The sequence below is a fragment of the Fistularia commersonii genome, chromosome 13 (genome assembly GCF_037954325.1).
Source record: "Fistularia commersonii isolate RoL2024-O1a breed Wild chromosome 13, RoL_Fcom_v1.0, whole genome shotgun sequence".
NCBI lineage: Eukaryota > Metazoa > Chordata > Actinopteri > Syngnathiformes > Fistulariidae > Fistularia > Fistularia commersonii.
In genome coordinates this window covers 8,752,991-8,768,002 of record NC_141296.1, presented here as the reverse complement: position 1 = coordinate 8,768,002, position 15,012 = coordinate 8,752,991, and the positions used below count along the sequence as shown (strand labels likewise).

The window sequence follows — 15,012 nt, the reverse complement described above, 5'->3', positions numbered from 1 at the left end:
GTGATGAAAGCATGTTTGACATTGGAGTAAGATGACCATAGTGAATGTTTCTCCCTTTTTCTGTTTATGTATAACCACACTGTTTTCTCTTAATAGGAAATTTGATTCCATCAAATTTTCTGCAGGAAAATCTAATTTGAACCACTTTGTATTTTTTCATGATTTTTGAAATTGAGGAATACCTGAATACCTAGTCAGACTGTGACATTAAGACATCTAAGAGTTCTGTTTTCTTTATTCAAGCCATCACTATTACCTTTTGAGAAAGAAACAAAAATAAAACAATGAGACACATCACCACTACCTTTTGTAAATTTCATTATATTTTTCTCACTCCTTTTTGTATGTCAGTTACAAAGTAAAGACTTATTCTCAGGAATATTTCAAAAAAGCAAAAAAAAAAAAAGCTTCTAGTCTCCCTTTCTCAAAAACCTGTGAGCTTTTCCAATTTAATTCACTTCATGACATTTTAAAGCCTTATGGGAACAGTTAGTGAAATCAGTGAGATTCTTTTCTCAAGTTGTTATCACTGATTCAGCTCTCGCAAGGAGAGTTTTCTTCTCTGATGCCTGCCAGATATTTGTAGGTCTGGAGCAAAAGTAATACAATGAGGAAGGGTGCTTTTAAAATGAAAAACAAATTTTAAGTGGTAACTTAATAACCTTTTAAAGTTTGACTGATCAGAATAGTTTATTACTAAGAGCTGTTATCCTTAACTTTGCTTTTCTACTGATATGAATGAGGTGTATCATCTGTTGTCCAATATGGTGAAAGACACAGGGTCAGAGGGCTACCTCCTCTCAGTCCTCCAGCACCTACTACTTATCCGGAATGATTACTACATCAGGTAATCTGTGCACTTTTTTGTACATCTCATTTCTCATGGAAACAATGCTTTTTCTCCAGTCTGCTGGTTTTAGTTGCAGGTATCCCCATGTCTCCTGAAGACTTGAACATCTTTTTAAAAAAAAATGTATTATAATGTATAATCTATATATTGTAAAGGTAATTACTGTGCTACATGAGACTATCACTGAACCATTGATGATAAAAAGATGTGTAAATGAAAAAAATCTTGAAGCTGTTTTACCTTTACTGATCCTTTTTGATAATTTATTGCATGTGATCAAGTAAAATAAGTCCTGTATTTGGCCCCAATTCAAAGCCATATGTTTTGGGCAGATTCAGATGATCTTGGATGACTATTGCATGTTACCAGCAGATATCCGTGTAAATAAGTTTGTAGTCCGTGGAGCACCCACTCTTTTTGGAGATGAAAAGAGCAAGTACAAATGCTACAAATATTTTATTCTTACACCATTAAAAACAAACTATAAAATGTAGTAGATTATTTATTATTTATTTATTCATTAAAGAAAACAGCAATCTTTAACCGTTTGCTTTTCACTTTTCCTTGTTTGAGGGAAATATGTCAGTCAATGGGTGGAGAGCTTGCTGTTGCCCTGAATGCAGTGACACTGATGAATGCACTGCTGTGTCAGGCCTTTTTTCCAGAAATAAGACTTAAAAAGAAAGTTGGAAGAAGGAGAGAAAATCAGAGGAACAAGATGAATTTACCATAGACAAGTTGCTTTGCCCTTGCAGTTATGAATAATGTATTCCTCATCTATTTGGAGGAAGTGAGTAGTAGAATTCATATCAACCAGCTATAACTACATCCACCTGCTTTTATGTACGTGTATTCATCAGTAGGCCAGCAAGAAGAAAAGATCAGCATCTTTGCTTGAAATAAACCTTTTTCCTTTCAATACATTTTCAGAGACAGTTTTTTTTTCCCTTGATTTCTTAAATTTACATCATCAAAGTTGAAGAGATGCATTATAAAATCCAACAGCAACAACAACATAAATTAAATAATGACATCAGTTTTATAACAGAAGATGGTCAGATAGTTTAAGTCCTCTGTTTGCTGTCATTCCTCCTAACACAATATTAGTTGTTTCTCTTCCCTCCAGGGCCTGGTTTATTTTTGATAATTAATCTCTGACTGCGCGCCTAATGAATGGGAGCACATCAAACCCACCCAGTAAATATAGAGCAGATCTGTTCTTTGGAACCCTGGTGATATGGGGATTACACTGGTTATGTGGAGCAGGGCTGGTTCAAGTAGCAGGGGCCGTGCTAAACTGCAAGCCATCATTGGATGAAATGGAGGTGCCAAAGGAAAAGAAGAGGTGGAGAATTTTGCAGAGGGCATCTGCTCACATTTGGAGCCCAACCCTGCCCACTGTGGAGGGGCTGACATTTTTGGGTCAACCTCTACATCTCTAGTTATCGCAGCCCAACTCCTATTTGCTTGGTGGTAGCATAGAATGGAGGGTGAAGGGAAACTAGGGCAGCTTATTGAGATAATAATGTGGTGTACATTGGTGACAGTTGTAAGCCGAGTGCCACAGTGCTTACGCCAAGCAGGGCGATGTGTGAGCTCTCACCAGCTTCATCCAATCATGAGTGGGCGACTCCACCAGCTCAGGCTTAATGTATGGCATTTCATGCTTTCAAAACAGTGCACGTAAACGCTGATTTATTCTTATTTACTTTGGCTTAGAATGTTGTGTTCTTTCATATTTCTGTTTGTAAAATTATACGGCCTGTCCACCCACAAGGTAGCAACAGAATATAGACTTTAAAATTCTGGGTGGGAATAAAAGCCATGGACATGAACTCAAACACTTTTTTTTGGTAATTTATTTATCTATTTTTTTAAAAAGATGGACATTACATTACCTGACAACTACTGATATCTTGGCATGCCTGAGATATAGCGTTTGTTACATCAGTGGCCCTACCCCATCAATCTTTAAATAACATTTTTTTTAATCACATATCTGAGACTGTATCTTGCCAAGATAGATATATACATTTGATTTTTAGAACTTGTGATTTTTATGTTATTGGTGATAATTGCTGATCATTTTGAAATATTTTATTCTTAAACACTGTACTGTTATGATTCATTAATATTCTTTTTCAGTTTCAAGTCAGAATACAGTAAATACACTCATACTTTTGAAAGGAGTCTGGTTTCATCCTGACTAAAAAGTTTTTCTCTGTCAGAAACCAAGTTTGAGCTGGCTTGTATTTGCTAAATGTCGCTTGCAATTAAGGCTGATAATGTTACCAAGAAAAGGTCACACACAAACCTTTGAGGTGGAATGGGATCTGTCTCAGGGTGATTCACACACCCCGCTCAATTAAAGGATATCCCTGTAACTGGTCAACATGTTTTCCTGGTTATTGTGCTTCCTATTACACACAGAACCTGATTACCTTAAAATTGACAGACTCACCCAGAGTTAAAATTTTGTGCGTCCACTAATCTGCTAATTTCTTGGGGTGAAGCAAGTAATCACGTTTAATAGAGTTCCCATTTTCTCTGGTTGCAACCTATCTGACATGGCATTTTGTGACCTCTAGATTGAATAAGGGAATAATTTGCGGTTAATTAGTCTTGTAGATTGTCTGTCACTCATATCTCCAGTTGGCTTTTCTAATTGTTTAACATTGTGTTTCCTGACCCTCAGGCCTCAATATTACAAGGTTATTGAAGAATGCGTCAGTCAGGTGGTGCTACATCGAAGTGGGATGGATCCTGATTTTGGCTATAGCAAAAGATTGGATGTGGACTTCACCCATCTGATTGGTATGTATTTAATGTCATTTTACTGATTTTTATATCATGTGCTTCAATGATCTCGGTGTATTTGACAAAGCAAGTTCATTGAAATGCTCAGTGGCATGTCTGTATAGTAAAACACTAAGGCCACAACTCAGGTTTCAACCAGAGAGGGCAGCAAAATACTACATATCCACAGTGGCTCATTTGAAGTCAGTTATAAAGTAAATCTTTAAAACAAGTCATTAATGTGGCCGCAGGTTTTGATACCTTACAGTCATTCACATCGAGTTATCTCTCCTGATACCCCAGAAATTCTGCTAATTGAACTGCCACCTTTACTTGTAGCAGAGATGGCTACATGATGACATGTCATTAAACTGATATCCATAAAATATCAATTTTATATCTTGTAAAATAATTTAATGCTGAATAGTTTTAACACCATTTTCATTCAGGTCTTTATTTGCTTTTTTTCTGGATTTGTTGAGAAAATGTCTGGCACATTGGCATTACTGTTGGAAGATTTTTTTTCTGAAACAATTGCTTTTTTCAGAAACACTATAAAATAATAAGGCCTTTTGTGTTTGTCCATCTCTCATTGACAGCTTGGACATTCCAACAAAGTGTTATTCATTTTTTCATCCTTGCCACAATGGACCGTTTTAATCGGTTTCAATTTTGATTGTTTACTGATATAATATATCAGCTTTAATCATATGCATTTATTTGACTCAAAAAAATCAGTGTCCATAATCTGATTTCTCTTATTGTAATCCTACGTTTGTCTTTTCTGGGCTTTGTAATATTGTGATACATCCAATTTCATATGATGGCATTTAATATGATCAAAGAGGAATACAGAGAATCATTTTCAAGAGTAGTTTATTTATTACATGGCAATCAAATAATTATACATAATCAGAGAAATAACACAGAGCTCCAGAAGAGATTCTCTTTTGAAAAACTTAAGATTGACCCCTTTCCCCCTTTTCCCCTTCTTCTCCCCGTTTTCTCCCCATTTAACAGATCAGTGTGTTGATAAAGCCAAAGTTGAAGAGAGTGAGCAAAAAGCTTCAGAGTTTTCCAAAAAGGTAAGGCATTAATCACTTCAGCAGCCCTTTGGTTGGCCAGCTCCCATCAGAAAAGTTTTTTCCTCTTTAGAGCTCCTAGACAAGCTATGGATTTTCCATGCCTTGATCAATACCTGGCTGTGATGCTACATGATCCGTATCAGTATTACAAGAATCAAAAGTGATATTCCGTTATGTGCTTACTTCTACACAAGTTTTGATTGGTTAATTCATGTTCTTGTGTTTTTTTTACATTTTACATTAGCTTATTATTAATTAACACCTTTTACTATGTGTATGAGTGTGAAATCACAACTGATATATTTTAATTCTTAGCTGTTCACAATGTTGTGTTAGAATGAGTTTGGTATTAACAAAACCTTTGCCTTCCAACACCAAGGAGCTCCTTGGTTTTTTCTTAAGTGTCCTGTTGTGCCAAACCACCTTGTACCCTGCTGTGCTTGTGAAATCATCACAGTGACATGGTTTGGTTTCTGTAAAGGTTAAATCCATCAACATACATGAAAGGCAGGTCTGAAATGAATCTAAAGGACAACAGGACTTAAGGGTCATGAGGGGCTACAAATAGAAATCACTCTGCGTCTTATTGAGTGTTGGTGGCAGTAGATGTGACCTGTGGCTATTTGTTATAGACAGTATGTGTATGCGCACGTACATATGCATGCTTGTTTGAGTGAGTTTCCATCCCTGTGTAAATATTTGCACACATTGACATATTTGTCCTTCCATGCACGCAGTTTGATGAGGAGTTCAGTGCACGGCAGGAGGCTCAGGCCGAGGCTCAAAAGAAAGAAGAGAAAATCAAAGAGCTGGAGGGGAGGATCCAGGCCCTGGAGTCTCAGGTAAACCCATAAAGAGAACTGTCAGAAAAATCTCAACTTTCCAAAAAAGCATGTCTTTCCTTAGCTATCTTGTGGATTGGATTTTTCCGCCCAAAATCATGAAAAAGAATTGATCGGCCTAATGTCGAGAAATGGTTTGTGATCAGCCTGTGCTCAGACATGTTCTTGTCTTTCTGGATCTCAAAACATACATTTTTGAAACGTTAGGACAGACCAACATTGGATTTTATAATGGGAGATATTTTCCACCTCACTTATACATGGGCTGCCACTGAAAGTAGGACTTATCAACCATGCAAGAGCATTTGATTTAATAAAGGGTCAATCTCCTCAGGTTGTAGCTCTTTGTGTGAATTGGTTGGTTGAAGCTTTTCCTGTGTAATTCTATCATCATAGAGATGGATGGCATTTCTTTCCCTACCTTCAAAAACATTTTCCTTTCCCAGACAAAATCTTCCCTTTTGTGCACAGAAGATGACTGCTATTTCCCCCTTAACCTAATTTCAAACACTTAAGCAGTACTTTGGGATAAAGAGAAGTTGCCCTCAGCTTATAGAATTTCATGTGAAGTTGTACAGGGAGATGGTATGGCTACATCTATCAAATCTTCATTTTACTATTTAAACCTTCTTCTCTGGTTACCAACTCTGATTTCTCTTCTTTCTCTTCTTTCTCAACTCTTCTCTGATTTCTAAAATATACTGTCATATTCAAGATAAGAAATAAAATGTTTGGTATGATTCATCAGCAATTAAACGTATTTCATCTTAATATAGCTGCGAATCCCAGACAATGTAAAATTATCATCCACATTCAGAAAGAAGTGAACATAGTGACCTTAATTCATTGAAATACAATATGTCTCTCCCCTTTTTCGTGTTGTGTAGTCTTAGGCCTCAGTAGACTTGATAGTTTGGATTAAAAGCTAAGTTTATACTGAATCTCTTACATGATGAAATACTAGCAACTTAAGATACATGTTTATTCGAAAAGCAAACGGTCTCCTTCTTGTTTCGGCGTTTCCCTTCAGGGGTCGCCACAGCGAATCAACTTTCTCCATCTAACCCTATTCTCTGTATCCTCCTCTCTCACACCAACTACCTTCATATCTTCTCTCACTACATCCTTAAATCTTCTCTTTTGTCTTCCTCGAGACCTCAATATGCACACAATATATATTGAAGTGTTACATTGGGAAACAGGGGTGGATTACGAGATGCAGTCCTTGCAGCTGTATCCTAAAGGTCAAATGTGATAATTATTCCTTGGTTTCTTAAAAATTGGGTCACAGGTGATCAAGTTTAATGAGAGTAAACACTTTGTCTGTTGTGATAATATATCCAATATTTTCATGATGTTTATCCACTTCAATTAACTCAAGTTTTCCACATTTACTCAACAAAAACAGGATTTGTGCACCCTTTACATTTTATTTGATATAAAAAAAATTTGAAGCGCAGGAAATGCATGGGTATTGGTAAGTGCGTCTAGTGTTTATAAACACAATTTACCTCATATCTATATGTGGACACAATTGTGCATGATGCCTAATATTTTTCTGCTAACAGTCACATTGAAGTTAGGGAAGGCTCATCAAGCTGATAGTTTATTTTGATTTTTGATCATAATTTCCATTCAGTGCTATCCACAATCGAGATTTAATTATACTGTAGATGGGAATTATGTGTTATTAATTTTGAGCTCACATAGGTGTTGTGTACTTCATATACCCGAGGGCAGTATCCTGATTTATTACCAGTAAAATCGTGATTACTGCCCCCCCATTTGAGATAGTCTCTATGTCTCCTTGCCTTTTCTTTCTTCTTCTTTTTCTGTGTCTCTCCTGCTTCCACCCTTCGTCTTTCTCTTGTCAGAAATGAATACGTCAGACTGCTATTACCTTTGCTTGCCCTCTTTTCCTTGTTGAAGCTTCTAATGTTGTATTTCCAAGTACCTTCCCTATAATGCACCCTACCCTCATCCACCCTGACAGACCTGTCTTTTGAAGACTGAATGACTGTGCTGCATTAACAGCAAGAGCAGTGCAGAGGAACCCAGGAGAGTAAAACCCTCTCTTCCTCTGTTTGTTTGAATCCTCCTTCAAAAACAGTTACCGCTGAAGACCCTATATCGACAGACATTAACCTCAGGATGGAAACACATTATTTATTTGTGTTATATTTATATCAATATGGAGAAAATGACTTCAATATTCCCCCCCTTTGCATTACAAGTAAAAAAAAAAGAAAAAAGAAAAGTCTATGCACTGCATACGAGTAATATAAGCACATGCCCACTCTTAGTTTACGTCTCCTGAAATGTTTTTAAAAGTGTTTTCCCCCTGCAATTTGTATATATGTCACTTAAAAAGATGTTGTTTTTTTTTTCTAAGGAATATACTTACTTCCCCCGCCTGTGTATTAATTGACGTGATTAGGTTTAGGTTTCATACAATTCTATTTTTATAATAACCACAAGATTTTAATAACAGTTGTCTTTGCCACTGTCAGGGACAGGTTGTTTCTAAAATAATCAAGTGCATTACAATTCAGTTATGTTCAGCATTTTGACTTCTGTCAAGTTGCTCACAGATGCAACTCTATCGCTGTCTCTGTGAGGGAAACGCCCGTGTCATCTAGTCTGCTCTTTCAGACACAGTAAAGAGTGTGTTTTCTATCCATGTTTGACACACTGCTGTAAAAAGCCATTAACTGAGAGAGCCCCGAACCTTTAAATCAGTGTGAGGACACGCATTCAGTTTTTCCATCAAAGCTTCTGTGCTATCACAGACATTTTACTGAATATGAATGAAGTGGGAGCTAACCCTAACCTTTCATCTCCTTGAGAGAATTTCTGTCAGACATTAAAACACATGCATGCCTGAGTTGTTTCTCCTCACCTTGTTTGCGAACCAACACATCTAATGAGTGTCTGTCTTCAGGAACTTTGGCATTGTAACAAGCAACCTGTTTGATGTGTCTGTTTGATTATCCCCCAGTTGAGCTGAGTGAAGATTCTGCCTGTAAACATCAACAAAGGACACAAAAATCACAACAAGTGGGAATCATCCACCTGTCCCCAAACCTTTGCTTGCAACCTATCATAAAAAGAAGCTATTCATTGAATTTGCTCTGGAACTGAATAATGTAGCACTGGCAGTTTCGGAGCACTCTAAACCATCCCATTAATAGCAGTTAACAACCTGGCAGAGTTGTAGATGAACCAAGTGGCCCTCAAAAGGAGCTAGAGTTATACTAGACCAGTTTATCTGGTTTATTTGAATGGCACAACTGAAATACTGTCACTGTCACCATGCGTTAATTAAATTCAGTTTCATTCAAATGTCATATATGAATCCTCCCCATACTTACATTCTCTTAAAAAAATATGGTTTTTCATCAAATATATGTATATGGCAAATAGCAATACCTCAGCAGTAATACTTAACTGTTACAAGTCATTTGTACAGCAAAGTGCATTAAAAGATTCTGAGCTAGAAAGAAAGGGAGGAGCGGGACAGTATTGAGATCAGCCACAGTGTTTTGTTTGGAGATAGTGGCATTGAGGAAGAGACAAGAAGCAAAGTTGGAGATAGCAGAGATGAAAAGGTTGAGGTTCTCTTTTGGAGTGATGAGGATGGGTAGTATCAGGACTGTGTCCATCAAACGGACAGCGCATGTTAGATGTTTCAGAGATAAAGGCAGAGAGGCCAGATCAAGATAGTTTGGGCATGTTCAGATGAAAGATAGTGAATTTATTGGGATGCTGAGGTTGGAATTGCCAGGCAGGAGGCCTAGAGGAAGCGTGCCAGGAAGGATGGATGGATGTAGTTAAAGGGTACATGAAGATTATTAGTGTGAGAGAAAAGGACAGACACGGTATGGTTAGATGAGGGAGAGTATGGTTGGTTGTAAGATGTTTCACTGTGACAATATTCGAAAGGAAAAGAAGAAAGAAGAGGTTGTATAGCAATATCAATTTCAATATGACACAAAGATTATGAAAATGACTTCAACCATCCCCAAATGTTGCTTTCCTCTTATGTATAAGTGCATTATCTATGGCTCAACTTAACTCCGTGAAAAAAAAGCCACATATATTTCAGATGTAATTGTACTGGCCTGGCCATGTGGTTCTGACCCTGTGATATCATCAGTTGCAGGTATCCCCAAAATTGTGGATTTGTTAACTCAAGTTGTACACAGTCCATCGCATAGGACAATTTCCCATCAGCTTTCCATTGGTAAAATTTTATTGAATGGAAACAAAGAGAAATTGGTCAATTTTTAAAACAAAGAATACACGTTGAAATCACTGATTATTATAGATCTAAAGGTGTTAAATTACATGTTTCCATGTCAAGAATGGAACATAATAGGAAATGGAAAAAAAGCATTTGAATGTGTACAGTGTCAGTGATGCCATTTCTTGTTCCTTTCATGCTGCAGACAGTGCTTTACCCTGATGTTCTTTTAAAGAAGGATTACATCTTGTTGTAGGTGTAAAAGTACAATACACTTTGTCTTTTGCACATCAAAAAGCTCATTCAGAGAACACGGGGATATGTTTGGTGGCTCTAATATCTTTGTCATTAGCTTTATAAAACACATCACCTTTTTCCTACTTCAATGTGTGTTTCGTGGAACTATTCCATCTGTAGTAGTGAACTATTGTTCTTTTCTTTCAATCTAACACTCCTCATCTGTGCCTCTTTGTTGCCCTTTGTGTCTGTTGTGATGTGGGGGTTCACTGGGTGGATGTGTGTGTGTTGTATGTGCACAGTTATCTATTGAAAAAGAAAAACTCAAAGAGGCTCAAAGACTCACCAATGAATCTAAAGCCAAGGTGGGTGCCCTCATTATGTTTGCACTTCTTCTCACAGTCAGATTTCTCGGCCCAATGGTGTGAATTAAGCATTCTTCAAACCCAGTATGTCACAAGACTAAAGGGAAATACGATGATGGACTAATTTGCCAATATAGATAAGTTGTTCAACAAATGTCACAATGGCAAATATAATAAGAGATAACTAAAGTAAATGGAGATTTTGATTTGCTTTGTGAACCTTGGGTTAGTTGTAGAAATCAGAGACACCAACTGCATGTTGTCATTAAGCAGTTAGTTTCCCGTTTTTTTGTAAATGCATGTTGTCATATTTTTTATGTTACAAAATGATTTTGGGAAAATGTTTAATTAGAACAGTAATGTTATTGTTACAAACCCAAAAAAACTTGTGTAACTTTGGTATTTATTTAATTACTAACACAAAACATTTTTAATCAAACTACTTTGGGTTCATTTGTCTGTCCAATGTTGTCAAATATTTTATTCCAAATTTAATTTGGGATGCAGGGGGAGAATACAGAGATAAAACCTTCAATCTCTCACGAATGGTGATATTTTATTGCGTTCATATATTAGATAGTAAACAGTAAACATTGGATGAGGCCTATATATGACAATCATAACATACTTTATTTTTTTATTGATTCAGTTCGTATTTTCTCGTGCATTCCATGCTTTTTATTGCAATTTCTTAAGTAACACTTTCATTCATGATGTAATTCATCTTCCTGATATGAGATTCGTGCATGTGATTATAACACTCCGCTTTCAGTTAATTACCTGCCACACTGACCTCCCCATTGATTCCATGGTAATAGGAATCCAAATAGGCTGGCTTGGAATTCATATTAGAGACCAATACCAACCTGTCAGAAATATCAGCGATGAAACATGCATTTTAAGATTCTTATTAGGGATTGACAGTGACGGTGCAATATGGTTTCTCTTTATACTCGAAATATGTAAAACTTAAAAACCCATGAAGAATCAAACGTGTCTATAATAATGACAAAAACATATACACAATACTGCGCTTTATTATGCATGCAACTATTTTTTTATATATCTTATATTTGCAATATTTTTAATGGGTACCAAGGTTTTTATGGAGACCTATGCTTATTAGTAGTAGAATCATCATTGAGAATAATAAATAATTAAAGAGAAAGGTAGAAAGATGGATAAACAATTTTAGTAACCCTCAGAATACAGACATCTGCACTCAAATTTAGCTGCTAATTTGCTCCCATCCTTTCATTTTAATCCAGAGAAAATGTGCCACCAAGGGCCAGAGATTGACAGACATTTAATTATTGAATGTGGATTTTCATTGAAGGAGCAATCCCTTTGCAAAACACCTTTTTAATTTTGGGTTTAATGAACAATCAGCAAGCATCTTAATATAATGGAATGCTGTGCAATATCTTTAAATATTAGGCCAATCACAGTTTACTCACATAATCAATTGGCAGGGGAAAATATGCAAAGTAGGGTAATTGCTTTGGAAATGAAAAATGTGCATGTAAATGCTGGCACCAGATAAGCTTAAAACCAATCCATGTCAATGTTTATAAATAAACCTATTTTCCCTAAATCAGCTTTGAAATGGCATTATCAAAGACTGCTTGTTCTTCTTGTGGTCAGTGTGATTGTTTCAGCATTCAAAAAGATAAATGACCACTTATCATCCCCAGATCTAATTACAACTCAAAACACTGTTTTAGAGTAGGCCACTGTGAGGATTAACAGCAAATGTTGGGTTGGAAAATAAACATTCTTATATGTTGTAAAATAATGCTAGTTGGTCTCATATCCTTCCTTACTCTGCTTTGTTTTTATATATCAGATAGGAAAAAAAAGTAAATCAGTGACATATAGGCAAGTGCTCATTTTCATGTTGGTTAAGGTCTTACATTTCTACCGTCATTGTTTTTTTATTATTTTTTTCATTCCATTCCAAACATGTACTTGAAAGCAGCAACTGGCTTTGTCAACTTTTAATATTTATAACAATTTGTTGTGCATGAAAAACACCATTGGTTCCCATAATAACCAATGAAGGTTTGGATCTGAGTACTTACTCTTATAACCAGATTTAAGGATATAGTATAGTATAGTATATAAAAAATGTGTTTCCAAAATGTCAGTTTTCAGCATCTGTTTAATTTTACAGTATCAAACAAATAAACCTCTATTGTACAAGATATGCAGCCATTTGGATTAATTTACCAAGAACATATTGCTAAACACAAAAAATATTTTATATCATCAATTGCTTAGAAGAGTTACAAATTTTTATCTTATCTGTTGCTAATAATTCATAGAACACCATAGAAGACAATGAGAATTAACAGCTCTTCCCCCCATGTACTTGATAATTATTTCTACATGGCAAAACATATCCCCAAGACATTTTGACCTGTTGCCAAATTACTGTCTAACATCAAAATAGTGCCTGATTGGTGGTTTACAATACTGCTATTTGTCTTGGCATACTATGCCCAAATTGGCGAAGAAAAGAAGATCCATTCGACAATTTTTCTTTGCATCGAAGGAACAAATACTTTTTTGACAATTCTAATGTTTTTTTTCAATTGTTAATATGTAATTGCAGATTGCAGCTGGTCCAGTTGCACCTGGGCCACCACCTCCACCCCCCATGCCAGGATGTGCACCACCTGCCCCCCCACCACCTCCTCCTCCTCCACCCCCAGGTGGATGCCCCCCTCCTCCTCCTCCTCCCCCTCTCCCTTGTCATGCTGGCATACCACCGCCACCGCCACCTCCTCCACCAGGTGGTGGGCCTCCTCCTCCCCCACCATTCCCTGGGTTTGGACCTCCTCCTCCACCTCCATTCCTTGGGGGTCCAGGTGGGCCTCCACCACCTCCGGCTTTGGCTGTTGTCAAACTGCCTTATGGATTACAGCCCAAGAAGACCTACAAGCCTGAAACCACAATGAAGAGAGTCAACTGGACCAAGGTAGGGGGTTCTGCCTCACAGAATGAAGAACTCTTGTCGGATTCCAACAGGGGACCTTTCTGTGTGGTATTCACAGGTCTCCCCATGTCTGCGTGTAAGATAACGGTAGATAACGGATGATTGGATGGGTGGATGCATATATTGTTCTTCTGCTTGTGCTTCAGTTCATGAAGACACAAATCAGTTATTTTACAATCACTGATGCAAACTTTTTAAGAACGGCTATTGTAGTTACCTTACACAATGAGATATAAACCAAACAGCTCTAATCAAATGCTATTAATTTCCTCAAACATGCAATCTTATTTCACACTTAACAGCAGTAAAGACGTCACAACATAAAACAGCTTTGCCCTTGCATTTAAACCTCTTTAGTATGATTGAATAGATTGGTTTGGCTCATCTCCCATTACGTGTAAAAGCAATCACAGTAGGGCTTTACTTGCGTATGGACTGTATTTTACCTGAAAATTTATCGAATAACTTGCAGTTTTTTTTTTTCATTTTTTTAAGTTAAATGTGAAATCCACCTAAAAGGCATTAGTAACTCATTTTAAACGACACTATTTGACAATAAACCAAACACAATCTAGAATACTGTATATGCCTAAACACTTCATCTTGAGCTGTATACCCACCTTCAACAAGAGAAGTTTTTTTAAATGGGAAAATATCCATACATATTTATGCAATTTAGATGTCAGTGGGACTTTTTGAGTCAAGGTACCAGAATGGTGGTAGTGCATATTTACAATATGCCTTGACCACACTGCCCTACAGAAAATCTTGATTTGCATTGACAGCGCTCATATTAACAGGTTACAGCTGCACTGCTCTTGCATTATGATATGAGATTAGGAGTCTCACCTTTTTATTTCCATTTTTTTATTCCCTAGGGACATGAAAATAAAGAAAAATCTGTATGGAAAATGATGGTTTTCATATTGACATCACCACACAACATCACCTCTTGATGTTACAAAGCCTCTTCATGGGATATAAAAAATATTGAAAGGAGCAAGTAAACAACATTTCATTCACTGTACGATGTCTCTCAGTGATACTAACTAAGCTATTTGTCTATTGATAACGCTGCCCTAGACCTCACCATGTAAAGAGATGGTACTTTGATGGTCCTTGTCATAGGTAAACTCAATGAAACTCAATGGTTGACCTGTGTATGTGAAATCAGTTCAAGGCAGTCTTGGCACACAGGCAAGTAAGGAGCACAGCCAAGGCATTTATCAGATCCAGCAGTACACATGCTCCACGTTGGATAAAACCAACATCTCACAATGGGAAATTCTTTTCACCTTGTGCTATCTTTGTTTTTAATCATGGAAATAGAATTTCATATTTCATAAAATAAATAACGCACTAATCATTTTCATTTGGCATCGATGTATGGGGAAAATAAATAAATAAATAAGACTCCAGTTATATATTTATACAATCAAAGAAAAAAATATAGGTTGACAAATAAAACCACAAAACAAACACTTAACATCAAAGTCAGGGTCAAGTCAAAGTTATCAGTACTTGTGCATGTTTTTTTTTGGGGGGGGGGGTGTGCAGGCTTCATTCATATAGTTTGACATCTATCTAAGTAGGTTT

The 15,012-nt window shown here is 36.7% G+C and overlaps 1 protein-coding gene across 4 annotated transcripts in view; it reads left to right on the top strand.

The window, feature by feature from the left end:
• The window catches only part of diaph2 (diaphanous-related formin 2), a 339,738-nt gene that overhangs the window by 117,139 nt on the left and 207,587 nt on the right, over window positions 1–15,012 (top strand). For all 4 annotated transcript variants that reach the window (XM_086157743.1, XM_086157742.1, XM_086157744.1 and 1 more), the window contains 5 exons: window positions 731–847; window positions 3,546–3,664; window positions 4,667–4,731; window positions 5,469–5,573; window positions 13,033–13,398. In XM_086157743.1, the coding sequence (XP_086013869.1) occupies window positions 731–847; window positions 3,546–3,664; window positions 4,667–4,731; window positions 5,469–5,573; window positions 13,033–13,398 (772 nt within the window). The remainder of the gene's footprint in view (window positions 1–730; window positions 848–3,545; window positions 3,665–4,666; window positions 4,732–5,468; window positions 5,574–13,032; window positions 13,399–15,012) is intronic.